The 19948-nt window shown below is 37.8% G+C and overlaps 1 protein-coding gene across 1 annotated transcript in view; it reads right to left on the bottom strand.

Annotated features, from left to right (window-relative positions):
- LOC149815020 (ATP-dependent zinc metalloprotease FTSH 5, mitochondrial-like) overlaps positions 1-19948 on the bottom strand; it is a 60067-nt gene that overhangs the window by 30291 nt on the left and 9828 nt on the right. The window contains exon 3 of the mRNA XM_089990331.1: positions 13164-13424. Within this exon, the coding sequence (XP_089846457.1) occupies positions 13164-13424 (261 nt within the window). The remainder of the gene's footprint in view (positions 1-13163; positions 13425-19948) is intronic.

Here is a 19948-nt window from a genome sequence, read left to right as displayed (position 1 = left end):
GTTGTTGCATGTAAACGGTCTCGGAGAGATCCCCATAAAGAAATGCATTTTTCACATCTAATTGACACAAGTTCCAGCCATGCTGAACAGCTACTGAGAGAACAAGACGGATGGTACCCATCCGTGCAACAGGAGAAAACGTTTCAAAGAAGTCAATTCCATATGTCTGGGTATATCCTTTCGCGACTAATCTGGCCTTGTACCTTTCAATAGAACCATCAGATTTGTACTTTATTGTATATACCCATCTACAACCAACAATGTCAGCATCTGCTGGGGAATCAACTAGATCCCAGGTATGCTGAGATACCAAAGCCTTCATTTCTTCTTGCATAGTCATCTTCCAGCGATTATCAAGTGCTGCCTGCTGATAGTTCAGAGGAATGGTTTCAGCAGACAAGGCTGAAATAAAAGACTTCATCTTATGTCCAATTCTGGCATGGGAGACAAAATGAGCTATGGGATATAAGGTGCATTGTCTTGTCCCTTTTCGTAGAGCAATAGGCCTGTTATCATCATCCTGAAGAACACTATTGTCAGTAGAACTTACCTCAGGAGAAGAAGAAGATGAAGGCTCTTGCGGAAGTGGAGCTCTACGCACATATACCAATGGAGGATTATTAAATCTGGAAGAGGATGAAGTTTGGTTCGGTAAGGAGGGCACAGATTCCAAAGGAAAAGGAGGTATAGGTAATGGAAAAGACTCAGCTGGATCAACCTGCAGCGGAGAACCGGAACTAGAGTAATATGGAGAGGATTCCAGGAAAGATACGTCTGCACTGACATACTCTCGGCGAGAAATAGGATCATAACATCGATAGCCCTTCTGATTTTTCGGATAACCAATAAATATGCATTTTGTAGCTTGAGCTGCTAATTTATCACGGTCAGGGCCAAGTTTATGAACAAAACAGACACATCCAAATATTTTTGGTGAGAAAGAAAAAAGTGGGGCATTAGGTTTTAGGATATGTAATGGAATTTGATCACCCACAGAAGACGAAGGCATGCGGTTGATCAGATAGCAAGCAGTGGTAATCGCATCACCCCAGTATGACGCAGGAACATTGGATTGAATCATAATGGTCCTTGCAACATCAAGGAGGTGCCGATGTTTTCGCTCAGCCACCCCATTTTGTTGAGATGTATAGGCACATGAAGTTTGGGGTTGGATGCCATGATCTTGGTAAAATTGTAACAGATCTTTTGATTTAAACTCAAGAGCATTATCAGTGCGAACAATCTTGACACTAGATTCAAACTGAGTTTTTATTTCAAGAATTAGGGATTTGATAAGACTTGGAACATCAGATCGTTCTTTTATTAAAAATACCCATGATAACTTAGAGAAATCATCAACAATAACAAGATAATACCGACACTGAGTCCTAGTAGGAATCTTACTAGGACCCCATACATCTGCATGAAGAAGTTCAAAAACTTTATTACTCGACTGACTCTGACTCAAAGGGAACGAACTTCGATGATGCTTGCCCAACTGACATGCTTCACACTGAAATGATGTGGTGGAAGGAATCTGAGGAAAGACCGACCGAAGCTTTGACAATGAAGGATGACCAAGACGACGATGCCATTGAACAGGGCTGAATGAATGGTCCAATGCAGCATGAACAGAACCCATTGGATGATGTAGGTAGTAAATTTCATTTTCTTCATAGCCTCCACCAATCTTCTTCCCGTCAGCAAATCCTGAAAATGACAACCCATTGGATCAAATATTACTCTACAATTTTGTTCTTTTATAAGGCAACTAACAGAAAGTAAACTTTGAGGAAAGTTTGGAGCATGAAGTGCATTTTTCAACTGTAATGAGGAGGATATAGAAATATTTCCCTGACCAACAACCGGGGAGGAGCTCCCATCGGCTAATGAGACTCCAAGTTGAGCCTTAATGACCTTTAGATCTGAAAAAACACGAGAATTTCCACACAAATGTCTGGATGCACCAGAGTCAATAACCCACTTACTATCATTCGGATGAAGATGATTCCCGGTTGAATAGGCAATACCAGCTACAGGAGAACTGGAACTCAAAGGTCGGAGAGCAATCAACTCATCATATTCCGCACGACTAAGAGTGATATTATTTTCATTTGCAGTGATATTATCTTGTGCATTAGTTGCCTCAATAGTAGTAACATGAGCTTTAGGATTATATGACTTTGATGCAAAAGAGAGTGGCCGACCATGCTTATCCCAACAACGATCTTCTAAATGACCAGATTTTCCACAGAATGTACATTGAAGCTTTCCTCTGCCTCCCATACCACGTCCACGTCCTCGTCCTCTGATATTCTGAATATTTCCACGACCATAACTAGATGGGGCAACAAGAGCAGATGTCTGAGTCACAGGCTGAGATTGTGGCAGAGATATCGCAAGTCTACTCAGACGATTGTAAGCGTCAGCAAGAGTGGGAACATCTGAACCAGTCAACATTTGAACTTTTGCAACCGAAAAATCTGAAGAGAGACCTGTAAGAAAACGAGCAACCATGGTTTGTTCTTGATGATCCTTTTGCTTCGAGCAACACAAAGGCCGGTGAGCATTAAGTCTTTCAAACGCAGCTTTGACAGAGGTATAGTACTGGGCCAAGGTCTGATCTCCCTGTTGCAAGTTATATATTTCCTGTTCGACTTGTAGGACACGACTCACGTTCGTTTCTTGTGAGTATGTAACACGAAGATTGTCCCACATTAGTTTGGCTGTATTATAGTAGATCAATCCATCTGCAATATGGGGTTCGACACTGTTCATGATCCATGACATAACTATGTCATTATCTTCATCCCAAGTAACATATTTTCCCAATTTCTCAATGGGTTCGCCTTCCAACAAAATATGTTTTCGACGATGTCCAGATACCGACATCATAAAAGTTCTGGACCACCTGGCATAGTTGGTTTCATTCAACCTAACAGAAGAGCCATACGATAAGGGGTTGGCAAACGCCTTATACTCCCCAATATGTTCCATTTTGGAATCACCTTTCGACATTTCAGCCATACCAAAAAAAAAACTCACTTGAACAACAAGTGTTCAAAATTTTTTTTTCAACTCAGCAGGAAACCACTCCTGCTGTTCCACAACATAAAGATCAATCCAGCATGAAATCACATTTGCTATTTTCCATGACAGAAGAGTAACTTCAACACTCGACACAACAGGGAGTTAAAAAAATTCAGTTGCTGTAGTTACCACAGAAATTCCGATCCTTGCTGCACCCAAACACATCACCACACATGATAAAATGCAGTCGCAAGACACACTGTTAACCAAAACTTGCTGTTCTCCAACATATACGACATGACATCCAGTAAATATCACACAAAATCAGCTTCTGCAAGAACTCAACACTTACGGCGACAAAAAAAATAAATTATGTTGCTCCCAAACAGCAGGAACACACCTCGACGAGAATTCAGCACTCACGACAACAGAAAAAAAATTCTGTTATTTCCACCCATCAGGAATATCCTTCGACACCTTATGAACCAACACACAACTCGTCATAGCAGCAGGAAGACTCGGCACCACCAGGTCGCAGCAAACTCCCAACAGCGTAGGTATTCACGAGGAGAGAAAACAAAAGAAAACAAGGAGATACGACACCCACAGCAGGCATCCACGACGAGCACGAGGAGATACGACCCCCACAGCAGGCATCCACACCCAGCAGATGATACGACACCCACAGCAGATGATACGACACCCACAGCAGGCATCCACGACCAGCAGAATGCCAAAAAAAAATATTTAAAGTGCTGACCTGATTAGATCATTACTCAGCGTGATCGAAGTTTGATCATGATCATGAAAGCCTCCATGAATCGACTGAGATTTGGTAGAGCACGATCACACCCACATCACAGTCGATATCTCGATCACGCTCCCACTTCACAGTCGATCACGTTCCCACGATCGGCTGTGGCTTTGATACCATGTAGAAGATGAACCGAACCTGAGAGAGAGAGAGAGAGGGAGAGAGAGAGAGAGAGACGGCTGTGCAAAGAAAACAGAAAACTTAATCCTCATTAGGGCTTCTCTCTATATTAAATAGAGAGAGGCAAAACAAAGAAATTACAACTAAGACCTTATGAAAAAAGTATTTCAGAAAACCTCTAATAAGGAACAACTTAACCTAAAAACCACCTATTCTCAACAGTCATGATATCGGAGAATCAGTTTGGTTTTATGCCTGGAAGATCAACTATGGAAGCTATATATCTTCTTAGACAACTTATTGAAAGATATAGAGAGAGGAACAAAGATTTGCATATGGTTTTTATTGATTTAGAAAAGGCATACGATAGAGTACCTAGGGACGTTCTTTGGTGGACAATGATGAAGAAAGGTGTTTCTCTCAAGTACATTAGTATAATTAAAGATATGTATAAAGGAGTAGTAACCAATGTCCGCACTTATGGAGGGGTGACAACCAATTTTCCGATAACGGTTGGGTTACATCAAGGATCTGCTTTAAGCCCTTTCCTATTTGCGATAGTGATGGATGAGCTTACGAGATCAATTCAAGAAAATGTACCGTGGTGTATGTTGTTTGCTGATGATATTGTTTTGATTGATGAGTCTAGAGCTGGGGTTAATGCTAAGTTAGAATTATGGAGACAGACATTGGAAGCTAGAGGTTTTAAGTTGAGTAAGAGTAAGACGGAATATATGGAATGTCGGTTTAGTAAGCAACGAAGTAGTGATGGGAGTGTAGTGAAGCTCGGTGAGCAAGAAATACCGGTGAATGATTATTTCAAATATTTGGGATCCATCATTCAAAAGTATGGAGAAATTGATGGGGATGTAAATCATAGGATAAAGGTTGGGTGGATGAAATGGAAAAGTGCAACTGGAGTGCTGTGCGATCGTAGAATGCCATTGCGGTTGAAGGGAAAGTTTTATAGGACGACTATTAGACCCGCTTTACTATATGGTTCGGAATGTTGGGCTGCCAAGAGACATCATATTCAAAAAATGAGTGTAGCTGAGATGCGGATGCTTAGATGGATGTGTGGAAATACAATAAAAGATAAGATTCGGAACGAGGAGATACGTAAGAAGGTAGGTGTTGCACCCATTGAAAATAAGATGCGAGAGAATCGTTTACGGTGGTTTGGACATATTCGGCGAAGGCCTAATGATGCTCCAGTTAGAAGGTTGGAGAAATGGGAAAATATATTAGTTAAAAGAGGTCGGGGTAGGCCTAGGAAGACTTGGATGGAGATGATAGGAAAAGATATGAATGCTTTGAACCTCACCGAGGACATGGCATTGGATAGAAATGATTGGAGGAAAAGGATTCATGTGGAAGACCCCAAATGAATTTCTTTTTTGGTTCATATCGCTGACCCCAATGGTTTTGGGATGAAGGCGTAGTTGTTGTTGTTGTTGTTGTTGTTGTTGTTGTCTCTTTTGATTTTTGGCATAGCCTAGAAAAACGCAAGGAATTGCTTTTGGAGAAAGTTTGTCGTTTTTGTTAGTAAGAACAAAGCATTTACAACCAAAGACTCTCAACCTTTTATAATCAGGAGATGTTTTAAATAATTTTTCAATAGGAAAAATATTTTCAATGGTTTTTGAAAGTATCCTATTTATCAAATAAACCACCGTAAGAGCAGATTCGGCCCAAAACATTTTTGGAACATTTCTTGGTAGAAAAAATGTTTTAATAATCTCAACAATATGTCTATGCTTCCTTTCGTCTAGTCCATTTTATTGAGGAGTATAAGGATATATTTTTTATGAATAATCTCATATAAGTCAAGATAATTTTTTAACTCCCTTGACACAAATTCTCCTCCGGAATCGGTTCTAAAGATTTTAATATTGGTTTTAAATTGAGTCTTTGTATAGCAATGAAATCTTTTGAAACAATCAAATACTTCGGATTTGTGTTTTAAGAAAATATACCCAAGAGTGTCTACTATAATCATCCACAAACACAACATAATAAGATACTCCTCCTTTGGATATAACCGGAGTCGGTCCCCATACATCCGAATGTACCAACTCAAATGGATTTTTAGATATAAGATGACTGGGCCCAAAGGGTAAGGATTTCATTTTACCAAGGATGCAATCTTCACAAACAAAATCCCTTTCTTTATAACTTGTACATTAGGATGTCCTAGTCTTTTGCGCTAATTTTTTATATTTTTTTTTTTCACAAAATTACAAAAAGTATGTTTTGATAATTCAAGATTGTCCATAACATAGAGATCTCCTCTTCTATGGTCTCGCCCAATCGGCTTATCGAACTGGAGATCCTGTATCAAACAATCATTAGATGAAAACAAAATTTTACATCCATGATCTGCAATTTGAAAAACCGATAAGAAGTTTAAATTCAATTTTGGTGCTACTCTAATATTTGGTATAAAAAAAGTTTATTGTTTTTAAAAAGCTTCAAAACTTTTAATTTTTAAAGAAGTTTCATCGGCGGTTGAAACATAAGAATCATTTGGGTTAGTATGACATTCGGATAATATGGACTCATTTGGGGTCATATGGAAAGAAGTACCAGAATCAAGAATCCAAAAAGTCTTACCGAGGTCACCACTTGTGGATATGGCCACACCCGAGATAATTTTTTAACATTGGTTGTAGTGCCTCCATGAGTTGTGTCAAGAATAATGAGTTGATGCATTTGGAGTCGTCTACACCATTTCTTTCAAAAGATGGTCTCACCGAAGCCACCTTCTTATCATTTCTTTGATCTTCTTTCCTTCTTTTGGGGCAAAAAGGCTTGATGTGTCCCAGCTCATAGCAATGGTAATATATTATTTTGCCAGGATCACCTCTTTTATCATTTTGACTTCTTCCATAGTCATTGAAATTTCTTTCATTCTCATAATTTCTTACAAAGTGAGGAGGTTTATAACTTCTGATGTGATTTCCAGGTTTTGACATAGCAAGCACGAATTCTTCATCTTTTGAAGAAAATGTTTTTTTCAACCTATTTTCCTCCATAGTTAACTCTTTAAGAGTTTCAACTATGATAAATACACCTTCTTTATGAAGAAGGGTCGATTTGGTCACTTCAAATTCGGGTCTAAGACCATTAACAAATTGATAGAAATGATCTATTCTTATTTGATTTTTACGGAGTTCTATGTCTTGAGGGTAATACTATTTTGGCTTTAGAAGAGCCAATTCATCCCAAAGAATAGAGAGGGCATTGTAATATTCCCTAATGCTCCTCTCTCCTTGGGTCATTGTTCTCACCTTATTTTACACATTGCATATGTGAGCAATATCCTTGAGACTATCCATATTTTTACTTTCATGCATCACTAACAAAGTCAAATTTTGCTAAGCTAAAGCATTTTTTGATGTTAACACTATTAATGAGTCATCCAATTAATTTGGAATGACCCATCCTCAACTCTTTTCATTTTTTCTCGTATTCGGTGACGGCCTTAGACATCTCTTCTCCTTGAAGAGCTACTTCTTTTCCATTTTCAATCTTAGCAAGTATAAGTTTAGGCTCTCTTTTGGTCCCATCAACCAAACCCCATAGACCATTTCCCCATATTTTATGTTTTAGTATGGATGCCCACATCCCATAGTTAGTATCATTGAGTCTTACGGGAATGGAGATGATCACTTCTCTTTCATCCTCCATTTTTACAATAATGAGAGAGAGAGAGAATGAAAAGAAGGTAGCAAGAATTTTGTTGAGAAGATCTTTGATAGTGTGCTTCCTGATGCAATACTCCCACGAACCGATGCTCCACCAATCTCACGATCCACCTCTTGGCGTTTCCGAATGAATAACAACCCAAGAGCACCAAAGCTCTGATACATGTAATGAAATAAGAACAAAAGCAAAACAAGTGTCTCTTATGGACTTACAATAACACAATCAACCAATAAGAACACTAATTGATTGATCCAACCACCCACATACGAGTCAAAAATAAAGGCTTTTGTATTCCACAATATGCTTAGAAAAGCAATGCAATTTACATAGGCTTGAAGCCCTATTTATAACAGCAAAGGAATAGGGAGCAGCCCAACTAGCTGGAGCTGTCTCATTCAAAAGTACCAAAGCAAAAATGCAAAAATAATAATTATACAGTCAGCTTACTTTTATTAAAGACTGAAATGACCAAAATACCCTTGATGGGATATTTTGGTTTACATAATATATATATATATATATATATATATATATTAGAAGCTTGTCTTAACAATTATAAGTTAATCAGTCTTTGTTGTGAAAACAAAACTAAAACATACATACACAAATCATACAAAGAGTTTGGAAGGAAACAATATAGTTCCATGTCAGTATCGGCATATCGGGCTGAATCACCCAATACGTATCGTATCGACAGAAAAGTGATATGCAATTGGCCTGAATAGGCTAATTTAAAAAAAACTGAGAAATGGTCAAAATATTTTTTTAATATTATTTTGACACGTGCCTTTCTGTGGTTAAAAGTTGGGCAATTCAAAACAATTCAGTCCTGAATCGGTATCGCTCGATTCACCTGAATCCCTGAATAGTTTGAAAAACAATTCATGGCCCGAGACGATGCTGACAACATTGATATAGTTCTTAAAATAAAGAATCTCAGCAGATTCTCATCAAACAGACCACATTAGGGCTTGTAAGAACCTGAACCATAACATCGCAACAGTAATTGAACTTTGACCTACCAAAGCAGGTCCATTAAGTTAGTTGGGTCTTATGTGTAAGATAGAATTAACAACTGGACCTGGTTTGATTGTTTATAAACCAAATGCCATCCAACCTGATATCTGATTAAGACCCAGAATTTCAAAATATAAATATTTCCCAAAACAACTGGAGATTACCTGATTAAACCTGGCTCAGGTTCTAACCATCTCAACCAGGACCTGGTCCTACTTAATGAGGCCCATTTGGTCCCCAGACTGAGACTCAGTACAGCCACCTGAGTCAGATAAGGGTCCAGACAGAGCTCAATCCAGCTTAAGCCCCTATACATTGACAGCCCTAGATCAGACCATACGTCTTTTTGCATAAGATTTATAAGAAAAAACATTACAGTAATTTCAATGAAACTCATGCACTTCTACAGGAAAACATAGGCAAAAATGCTCACAGAAACTTCCAACAGAAAAAAAACACATCTTTTTAAAAGAATTTTTTTTGTCAAAATTAGGCAGCTTTTTCCATCTGAGTTTACAAAGTTCCTTCATTTAATAGTATGGCAGTGAACCCAACATTTTTCATATTCCAAGAGTTAACTTCCATCAAACACATGCAGTATTACAGTGTAACTAGGGGATTTCGAGTAGACTTGGAAACAAACTGAGCCATTACATTCAGCTTTTTGATATACTGGGGTCTCTCATTTTGATGTCGAAAAGGCATTTAACACACATTTTCTTTTCCCTTAACTCTCATTAAGGGTACATTTGCCTGGCTCCAGATAAGAATCATTCCCTCATGGTAATAAGAGAATGATTCTCATTTGCCCCTTCTCTCACATGCAAGCAAACACAAGAAAATTGGAAAATGTGATTCCATCTCACGTGAGATGCAGGCAAACTCTTAAGAGGTTCTTTCATGCCATAACTTTTAAGAAGCATATTAAGATTTCTGGATATATATAGCCAAAGAGCTCAGGCGGCAATTCTATAGTGATTGTATGGAGGACAAAAACCATGTTGCCCTTAACTTACTTCCCATAAATGACACGCTGGTGATGTACGAGAAGGCAAACACTAGTATTATAAATATCTGCAAAAGAGTTGATTCCTAGTCAGATTGGCACATCATAGATATGGCTTAAGCCTACACTTGTTTTTATTAGTAATTTAGTACAGTAAGTGAGTTAGCAACTTAGCAATACACGACAGTCCCATGGAGTATGTTCTTAGTGACACTATGGTACTTTCTTTTATATGCAAGTTGGGTATAAACCCCTATGGAATTCGAACTGAGAACCCTCAGTTATGATAGTGCAACTTTACCATTCAGCTTTCTCATTCAACCCCATGAACACTATGGGACTTATTAAAAACATCAAGGATGATATAGAGGAAAAAGATAAATAAATAAACCTTATATATAACAGGTTTAATAAAAATACGTTAAATTTAGAGAACGATGAAAGATGAAGATATTATAGTTACTTAAGACAGAAGACACTATAATATCAATTGGCAAGACAATTGAGTATTTGTGGACAAGATGTGCAAGTGAGGTACACATATAACATAAGAATGATTGACAATCATGAATGAGTAAATTATAGTTAACGGCCTCACTAATAAAAGATAAGATGGTGTATCACAAAAGGGTTTGGGATGCAGAAGAAGCCAAAAACAACACTAGCATGATGCATGAGCTGATAAAAGTTGGAAGGTGCTAGGAGAAGAAGAATGACTTGGAAGTAGATGGTAAGTGGAAGCATAAAAAATGAGCTACTCAGAAATTCAGCATTTGATAGGAAAACAGAAGAATACAGCCCATAAAGTCAACTGCAAGAAGACAGGATTGCCCAGGGTTACCGGAAGTGCCTATAGGAGTGGGGAAGCATGCTTCCCAGAAACGCACTTCGAAAGTGCGAAACGCAGCACTTTCGAAATGTGTGGGCCCCTAAATGGGAAGCAAGGTTCCAGTTTTAGCCTTTAAAATGTAAATTTTACAAAAAAAAATAGAAATAGCTTTTTTTCCTTTTTCTTTTTTTCTTCTTTTTCTGTTTTTTTCTTCCTTTTTTTCTTCTTCTTCCTGTTTTTTCCTTCTTCTTCTTTCCTTTTTTTCTTTTTCTTCTTGTTTTTCCTTCTTCTGTTTTCTTCTTCTTATTCTTGTTTCTCTCTCTCGGTCTTCATGTTTTTGCTATAGTTTATGTTTTTCAGTTATATATATATATATATATATATATATAGATAGATAGATAGATATAACTGATAATCTTGTGTTTCAGTATTTTATATATTCTGTATTTCAGTTATTATAATATGTATATTATATATTTTGTGTTTGTGTGTTTCATTTTTATATATATTTCTGTATGTGTGTAATTCATATATAATATCTTTGACTGTTTCTGAGTTATATTTTTTGGTTATCTGTTTCTGAGTTGTATAATTTATATTTCTGGTTGACTATTTCTGAGTTATATAACTTATATTTTTGGTTGACTGTTTCTGAGTTATATATTATATTTTGGTAAATTAAAAAATATATAATTACATTTTTGCTTCCCTTTCAATTCATATTTGTTTCCCTTTTGCTTCCCACTCGAATCCTAGGTCGCTTCATTTTTCGCTCCCCCTTCAAATCCTAGTTCGCTTCATAGGTCACTTCTGGTTTGCTTTCCTTCTCACTTCAAAGATGATTCTCGGTTTGCTTCTAAGTCGTCCCGCGCTTCCCGCTTCCTAAAATTTTAGAAGTATCTCACTTCCCACTTCCGCTTCCCGAATCGCTTCCCGCTCCCGCTTCCTCGACTGGCAACTCTGGGATTTCCTCATTCAAGATGATGGTCATATCCTAAGTTTATGTCGTGTAGATTAGTATATTATAAATGAGAACAATGAGTACATGAGCACCAAGTCTATTTTGCAAGCTTGCAATATGTTGCATCAAAATCTGATGGTTATCATTTATCACTTTTTTATGGAACCACATTCCACAAACATGGACCGTAAGTTTTCAAGGCTGATGATCAAGATGTCAGTCCTAACCAAGGAGTATGAGACTGCATCCTGTCCATAAGTATACAACTGACAAAATTAAACCAGTGTTTAAAAACCCAGAGTCAACCCAGTGACTCGGCCCAACTCGCTCCCTTACTGGGTCAACCCAGTGAATGACCCAGGAATTCACAGAACTCGGCCCAGTCATATGACTATTTTATATATATTTATAAAGATGGTTATACATATATTAATACAATTATACATTAAACATATTATAAAAATATCAATATAATGCATACTATATATAATATATTAGCAATATACTATGAAATATACATACTATATACATATCTTTACATATTTTATATAAAATTATAAAGTTATCATGACCCTGCCGGGTCATGAGTCGATCCATGACAATCCGAGTGACGAGTCACTGGGTTTTAAACAATGATTTAAACTAGTATTCCTTGACTAAATGAAACCATAAAAGTCACAAATAGGATGTGTAATGTTGTCCCCAATCCATCTCCACAGATGTTGGACAAGTTTAATATTTGCCACTAGGAAGTTAATTGACCTGAATGAACAAAACATGAAAGGATTACAAACAGCATTAGTTGAACCATGTCACTTGATAGAAGGATAGAGACATGACTTAAACCTCTCCATGACATTGTTTCTTATAAGAAAGAAGGTTTGTTCATTTTTAGCGGAATGAAGAAATTTTCCATTAGCAAAGATGAAAGCAAATAACACAATTCATGCAAGCACTTCAACCAGAGAGAGAGAGAGAGAGAGAGAGAGAGATGGCCTACAGAACTCTCCATGCTGAGCCTCTGAGACCTAGACACCTACTAGCCTCAAATATGCTCCTTGATGTCAAAACACCACTAAATAATGAGCCCAGAGAACAAAATTTGACTTCAGAAATCCCTTTGGTATGGTAATACCAATCCACCACCATGCTGCCATCATGACCGCCTAAGGAGTAAGAAATAGGTAAGAAAAATATGATAGTAACATGATGACCTCTTTGCAAAAGGGACTGCGCCACTCATACAATTGCTGACTCGAACACAAACATAAAATAAATCAAACACGATAAAGTAGTATGTTTGGCATAGCTTACAATGCACTCCCTATTCCAAAACTATTGCTTTCATAGAAATTCCTTCAACTGCAAAAATCTTATGTGGTGATCTTATGTTTTCATACTTCTGTACATTTCATCCCTGTATGCAAATTTACATTATTACATCAATGGGTGCAATGTCTCATGATCTACCATGCAATGATACCTTAGCCACATAAGCATAGCCCTCATATTTCACACTGAATGCTAATAATGTCCACCATGTACTCAAAATATTTTCAACTAAACAAAAAAATGAAAGCAACAACCTGCTAATAAAGAATTAAAAGCGGAAATAATAAATAACATCAGAGGTAACTGCAAACAGCAAACTAGTTAAGCCCATCATTTCAGTACACACCTCTCTGCAATGTCTTCAGCAGTGCACTTTCGTCCAACCTATCAACCTTAACTAATGCTTTCACATACTCAGCAAGAGCTAACTGATTAAAATGAAGAGTAGGCTGACTCTCAAATAATCTGATCACTCCTTCTGCATCAGTACGGTAAAGTTCTTTAAGCAATGCCACCTCATTTGCCCCATCTGAATCATGAACTCTGCGAGCAAGATTTCCAACATAACTTGACAGAAACCTTTCTTGCAGTCCTAAAGACTGAGCTCCTGCAAAGAAAATAGTATATAAACTCTGTTTAATTCGCTTCAAAATAAATTTTTGAAATATATAGCTTTTGAAGCAAAAAACATTGAATGAGCCACACAGCCACAGCCACACACACACAACTCCTGCAAAGAAAATAGTATAAACTCTGTTTAGTTCGCTTCAAAATAAATTTTTGAAATATATAGCTTTTGAAGCAAAAAACATTGGATGAGCCACACAACCACAGCCACACACACACATACACACATGCACGTAATTATCCACAGAAAAACAGACTTCTAACACGTATGGAACAAGCAAAATTTTGTTGCATGAACTGTTTCCTAGGCAGATAATTACTTTACAAGACAGAGAAAAAAGATTCACATGATTCAACCAGAAAGACTTAATTGCAAAACATTCAGATAACCCATTTTCTCTAATCCTGATTTTACTTGCATAGTGAAATCCACATTCCATTTCTTCCTGCACAAATTCCACTTCAAGTGTCATAAACCCAACGGCCTAAATGTTAGTCAACCTATCTATCAGAACTAACATACTTTTAGAAGAGGTCAATTTGTCAAAAAAAACTAGCCATTTGTACGGTACAATCTTAATTACAGTGTAAGAAAAATTGGATTGCATGCATGCATCCTAGCAAATAATCCTTGATAACATGATGTCATGTGCAGTTAATTTGTGCTTATTTGATACAAATTCTAGTAAGATGTGAAGCTTGAAATTAACCAAAGAACTAAAGCACCACACTTTCAAACATAAACCTAAAACCTAAACCACCAGTTGCACTATCTAAAGCATCCCATTCACATACTAGAAGCACTTCTTAGGGAACTATGATTTAGTACAAGCATAAAGTTCGTCAATATTTTTTTGCTCTCTCTCAAAAAAAAAAAGACACATAGAACATTGGAAAGAACCAGGGGAGGAGAGCAACTGCATAGCAGAAATTTTACATCACAGGAGCCAAACATTAAAGATCAAGGTTTGAGACCTAATGGACTTCCATCTCAAGTACGTGTGGTGTTAAAATATGAACAGTTATACAGAAATGGGTAGGTGCCTGACGCTTTTTGTGCCTACAGCGTGCCTACCGCATGCCTACAGAGCTTGGATAGGGTTTTTCAGGTTGTTTTTCAAAAATCTGACCCTACAGATGTGTTCTGAATGATCGATTTGCTAGACAATCACACTTGGATCATGTTTTTTTGAGAAAAAAATGACTTTTTTGTTAATATATATATATATATATATATTTCTCTGTTATCTTTTGTAATGCCCACTAAGAGCAATTTAGTTTTTTCTTATTACGAAAATAGACATGTCAAGTAGGGACATTTTGTCTTTTTTTTTTCTTTCTTTTTTTGTTATTTTTCATTTGTGAAGGGGAAAGAGGGTCCAACCCATAGAGTCGTTGGGACCCTCCCCAACGGGGAGCTGCCAACGACTCTATGGGAGCCCCCCTTGGTCTCATAAAGTGTATAAACGGGGTTTTTGCCCCCTCTTCTCAACAATGCTCTTCATGGCATTTCAATATATGATTTTTTATATTTCAAGCTCTCTTTCTTTCACATTGTGTGTGTTTGGCGCCTAGCCCTTTGTGGCTTTGGCTTCTTGTTTATGTACTTGTGCATTCGTTATAATCACTTTGTGACATTGTTCTTTGCACTAGTGTTTCATTACATGCTATCAGAGCTTTTTTAAATGGCCGATCTACCAACTAGATGTCAAGAATGCATTTTTAAATAGGGATCTTTGTGAAGAATTCTATACGGATCCTCGTCGAGTCTAGAAATTGAAAAAAGAAAAACACTAAGCTTAATAAAGTTCTTTATAGTCTTAAGCGAGCTCCAAAATCTTGGTATGACCACTTCAGTAAAGTTGTTCTTGAGAGTGGATTTTCATCTTGTTATATTGACCCTGCTCTTTTTATTAAGAATGCAGAAGACCACATAACTATCTTACTTTTGTATGTTGATGATATGATCATCACATGGAATGATAAAATGGGCATTGAGTCTATTAAAAATATTCTTAAAAACAATTTTGATATGTCTGACCTTGGATTTCTAAGATATTTTTTAGGGATTGAAGTCATATTTTCCTCGAGGATATGTTATTTCTCGAATGAAGTTTGCATCAGATATTATTGCTAAGTTCAGCTTGACTGACGAAAAAAAATTGAGATACAAAAAGTAATCAATGCTAAGATGAGAGCCAATGATAGACCTCCTTTAGAAGATCCCACTCCTTTTCGTCATTTAATCGGAGAATGCTCCTACTACTATTCACATGGCAGCCATTATGCAAATTGTCAGATACCCGAAGGAAACTATAACAAAAGGGTTATTTTTATCCTCTTCTTCATCTTCAAATTTAATTGCTTATATTGACTCTGATTGGGATGGAAATCCTAATGATCCTATTTCTACCACAGGTTATTGTATTTTTCTTTAAGAATCATTAATTTCTTGGAGATATAAGAAGCAACAGAAGGTTTCCCTATCTTTTACAAAAGTTGAGTATAGGGTGATGGCCACCATTACAATTGAACTAGTCTGGTTAAGAAGTTTGCTCAAAGACACGGGAGTTGTCATCTCTATTCCTTTGAATCTATGTTGCGACAACAAAAGTGTCATCTAGCAATCATGCATTTCATGAACGAACAAAGCATATTGAGATGAACAGACATTATGTTCGAGATGAGTTTGTGTGAGGCACTATTTCTTTACCAAAACTTTACCATCCTCTAGATTTCTTTTTCTTCTAAGCAAACTTTTGGTGATCTCACCGTCAGTTTGGGGGGGGGGGGGGGGGGTATTTATATATATATATATATAAAATCTTTTGTGATGCCCACTAGGGGCAATTTAGTTTTTTTCTTATTATGTAAATAGACATGTCCACTAGGGACATTTTTTGTCTTTTTTTATTTCTTTCTTTTTTTGTTATTTTTCATTTGTAAAGAGACAAGAGGATCCAACCCATAGAGTCGTTGCCCCCCCCCCACAACGATTACATTTGTAACCATTGGAGCGCTCCCAGCCACTCTATGGGAGCCCCCCTTGGTCCCATAAAGTGTATAAAAGGGGCTTTTGCCCCTTCTTCTCAACAATGCTCTTCATAGCATTTCAATATATGAATTTTTATATTTCAAGCTCTCTCTCTTTTTCATTGTGTGTGTTTGGTGCCTAGCCCTTTGTGGCTTATTGTATTTTGCCCATTAGTGGCTTCTTGTTTATGTACTTGTGCATTCTTTATAGTCACTTTGTGACATTGTTCTTTGCACTAGTGTTTCATTACATTTTTAATCATTGAATATTTTTTAAAATTGTAGACCATTGATTTTTGAATCTTAAAAATACCTAACTTGGTGTTGGAATCAGATGATCCAAAAGTCAATTCCCACAAAATCAAGCATGTAGATCACATCGGTATGGCTAGATTTTAGAAAAAATAGAAACAATCTTTCCAAAGCTTGGTAGGCACGCAGTAGGCCCAAAAAAGTGTCAGGCACCTACCCATCTCTCTCTCTCTCTCTCTCTCTATATATATATATATATATATATATATATATATATATATATATATATGTGTGTGTGTGTGTGTGTGTGCGTGTGTGTGCGTGTGTGTGTTACATACATACATACATATGTATGTAAATGCATATATTTACATGTATATTATATATATATGTACTTTTTTTATTCTTTTATTTGTAATATTTTTATTTATTTTTTATTTTATTAGTCAACTAGAGTTGACTAGACTAGTCGTTAGAGGCTTAGAGCGAGTCTAACGGCTAGTTGTTCTAGCCATTAGACCTACTCTAATGGCTAGTAGTCTCCTCTCTACTTTATCTTTACTCTCTCTCCTACCTCTCTCTTTTGTGTATAAATAGGTAGGGATGGCAGTGGACCGGGGGAAAACGGGGCCCAGCCCCGTATGGACCGGGGATGAAGGGCATGAAACGGGGATGGAGGTGGGGATGAAGGTCGAAATTCCCCTGCCCCACCCCTGTTAATAAAATTACTAAAATATTTAAACCTAACTAATAAAATTACAAGAAAACCATATTAATATATACTAACTTACTAACCCTAATACTAACCCTAAATCGTGTGCAGTATCAGCACCAGGTTCGTCGGCCTTCAGTCCTCTCTCTCTGTCCACCATCGCCGACCATCATCGTCGGTGCTAGATTTGTCCACCAGCTTTGCAAGGGATGAGATGCAAGATTGGTTGTCTCTGGTTCGCAGCACTCGAAGCCAGTGAACCTCGTCCTCGATCGTGGTCAGCAGAAAGCGCAACGCCCACTCTGTGTCTCAGCCGGAGGCCGCGAAACAACCTAAAGCGAAACTCAAGCCGACACCTCGAGAGGAGACAGAAAGACCCGGTTCGACCGAGGTGAAGGAAGCCGAGACCGAATCGAAGAAGAGGTCGAGGACGAACAAGAGTCGCGCGAGTACGCTATCGGCGAAGAACCTACCAAGCTCTTCGAACCACCAGAACCCGAACTCGGGCTCCAGCCCCAGTCGAAGCGTCGCGACAGCAATGACGACGGTGGCTTCGAAGGGGGTGATGAATCCTGGGGGAGGGGAGAAGGCGGAGTTGTCGTCGAAGAAGCGGAGCGCGGTCGCGGTGAACTTCCTGCATAGGATGAAGAGGACTAGTGGCAGACAGACAATGAAGACGACCGTGATTCCTATGGCGGGGAGCTTGATGGAGAAGATGAGGAGTTCGGGTGGTGGTGAGATCCATGGTGGGGCAGGGCGGGGATGGGGATAATTTGTTTGAGATGGGGCGTGGATGGAGGTCCAAAGTCCCCCCCGCCACGGGGATGGAGGTTAACTTTTTGAGACGAGGCGGGTGTGGAGACCTTGTCCCCCGCCCTGGTCCACTGCCATCCCTATAAATAGGGGATCTTCTCCTCATTGTAAGTATGCTTCTTGCATACTTTGTGAAGCAATAACATAATATTTTTATATAGTGAGCCTTCTTTTGGTGTGTGCCCTTAGTGGCCTGTGTGAGTGTGCCCATAGTGGCTCCTTGTGCTTGTTTACTTTGGTTTCTTTGGTGGACTTTTATTCTTGCTTGAAGGCTCCTCTTTCTTTACATGGTATCAAAACCATAGTGATTTTGATCTTTGAAGTTGACCATCACCTCATTGTTTGTGTGCTTCTGGATCGCTCCTCAAGTGTTCATGGTGCGGTGTTCATGATGGCTTAAGTGGACGTGCTTCTTCTCTACAATCACCTCTCTCACTTCTGTTTTTTCTTTCTCTCTCTTACTCCTCTCTCTTTCTTCGTAATTATGGACAAGGAGAGTATTAATGTTGTTCCTATAAAACTAAATGACACTAACTATGTAATGTGATCTTCAATCATGAAGCACCATATTTGGGGTAGTGAATGGATCTGACTCAAAACCTAAACTACTTCTCACCAAAATAGAGAACATGAAGGATGTTGCACTCTTGGATGATAAGAGGACTAAGGTCATAATCGACTATGAGAAAAAATTGAAAGAATAGAGAATGGGGCATGCGAAAATTATGTCTTGGCTTATCAATAGCGTAGACATAAAGAAATGTTTTAGCCTAGCAAAATTTGAGAACAATGATGCATGGGACTATCTCAAAAATATGTATTCCCTTAAAGATATTACGCGTGTGAAATCTACAAGATAAGATTAGAATCATGACTCAAGGGGACATGAGCATTGGAGAATACTATAATGCTCTATCCGAACTTCGAAAAGAATTGGTTCTTCTTGAACAAAAATGGCATTATCCCTTAGAAGTAGAACTTCGACAAAAACAAATTGATGTGGAGCAATTCTACCAATTCATAAATAAGTTGTAACCCGAATTTGAAGCTACCAAGTCTTCTTTATAGAGGAAAGGTTCCTTCTATTACTAATACAATTGAAGAGCTAAGCATGGAGGAAAATAGGTTGAAGATACACACTCATAAGAATGATGATGAGTTTGTCTTGGCCATATCTAGGGCAAAAACTTATACTCGCACCTACCAATCACCTCGCTTTGGAAGACAAGGTAATGAGTATGATAAGAGAAAAATTGTGTCACTATTGACATGCAATGGGTATGACAAGAGGAAAATCATTTGTCTCTATTGCCATGAACCGAGACATATCAAACTTTTATGTCCCAAGTTGCGAAAAAGGGAGGAAAAGAAGGTGGCTTTGATTGGTCCACCTCAAGAGACTAAAGACATGAACAATCAAGACAAATTAGTTGGAAGCATGTCCTTTCCTCAATTGGTGGAAGCGCTTCAAACTCTCCTTAGAGGATCTTCTTCCTCAATCAGAATTGCGGTCTCATCCTACTCTGATTCTGGTAAGTCTTCTTGGCTTCTTGATTCCATTGCATCATTTCATGAGTCCCAACATTAATATTTTATTTGAATGTCACACTAATTCAAGCATGTCTAATGGCTTTTTGATTCCTAAATTAAATTTAAATATTTCATCAATTTCTCAAATATCAAATCATGGATGT

Source organism: Nuphar pumila, chromosome 15 (genome assembly GCF_984573655.1).
Source record: "Nuphar pumila chromosome 15, dmNupPumi1.hap1.1, whole genome shotgun sequence".
NCBI lineage: Eukaryota > Viridiplantae > Streptophyta > Magnoliopsida > Nymphaeales > Nymphaeaceae > Nuphar > Nuphar pumila.
Note: the sequence above shows the minus strand (reverse complement) of the source record. Positions and strands in the feature narration are given on the sequence as shown.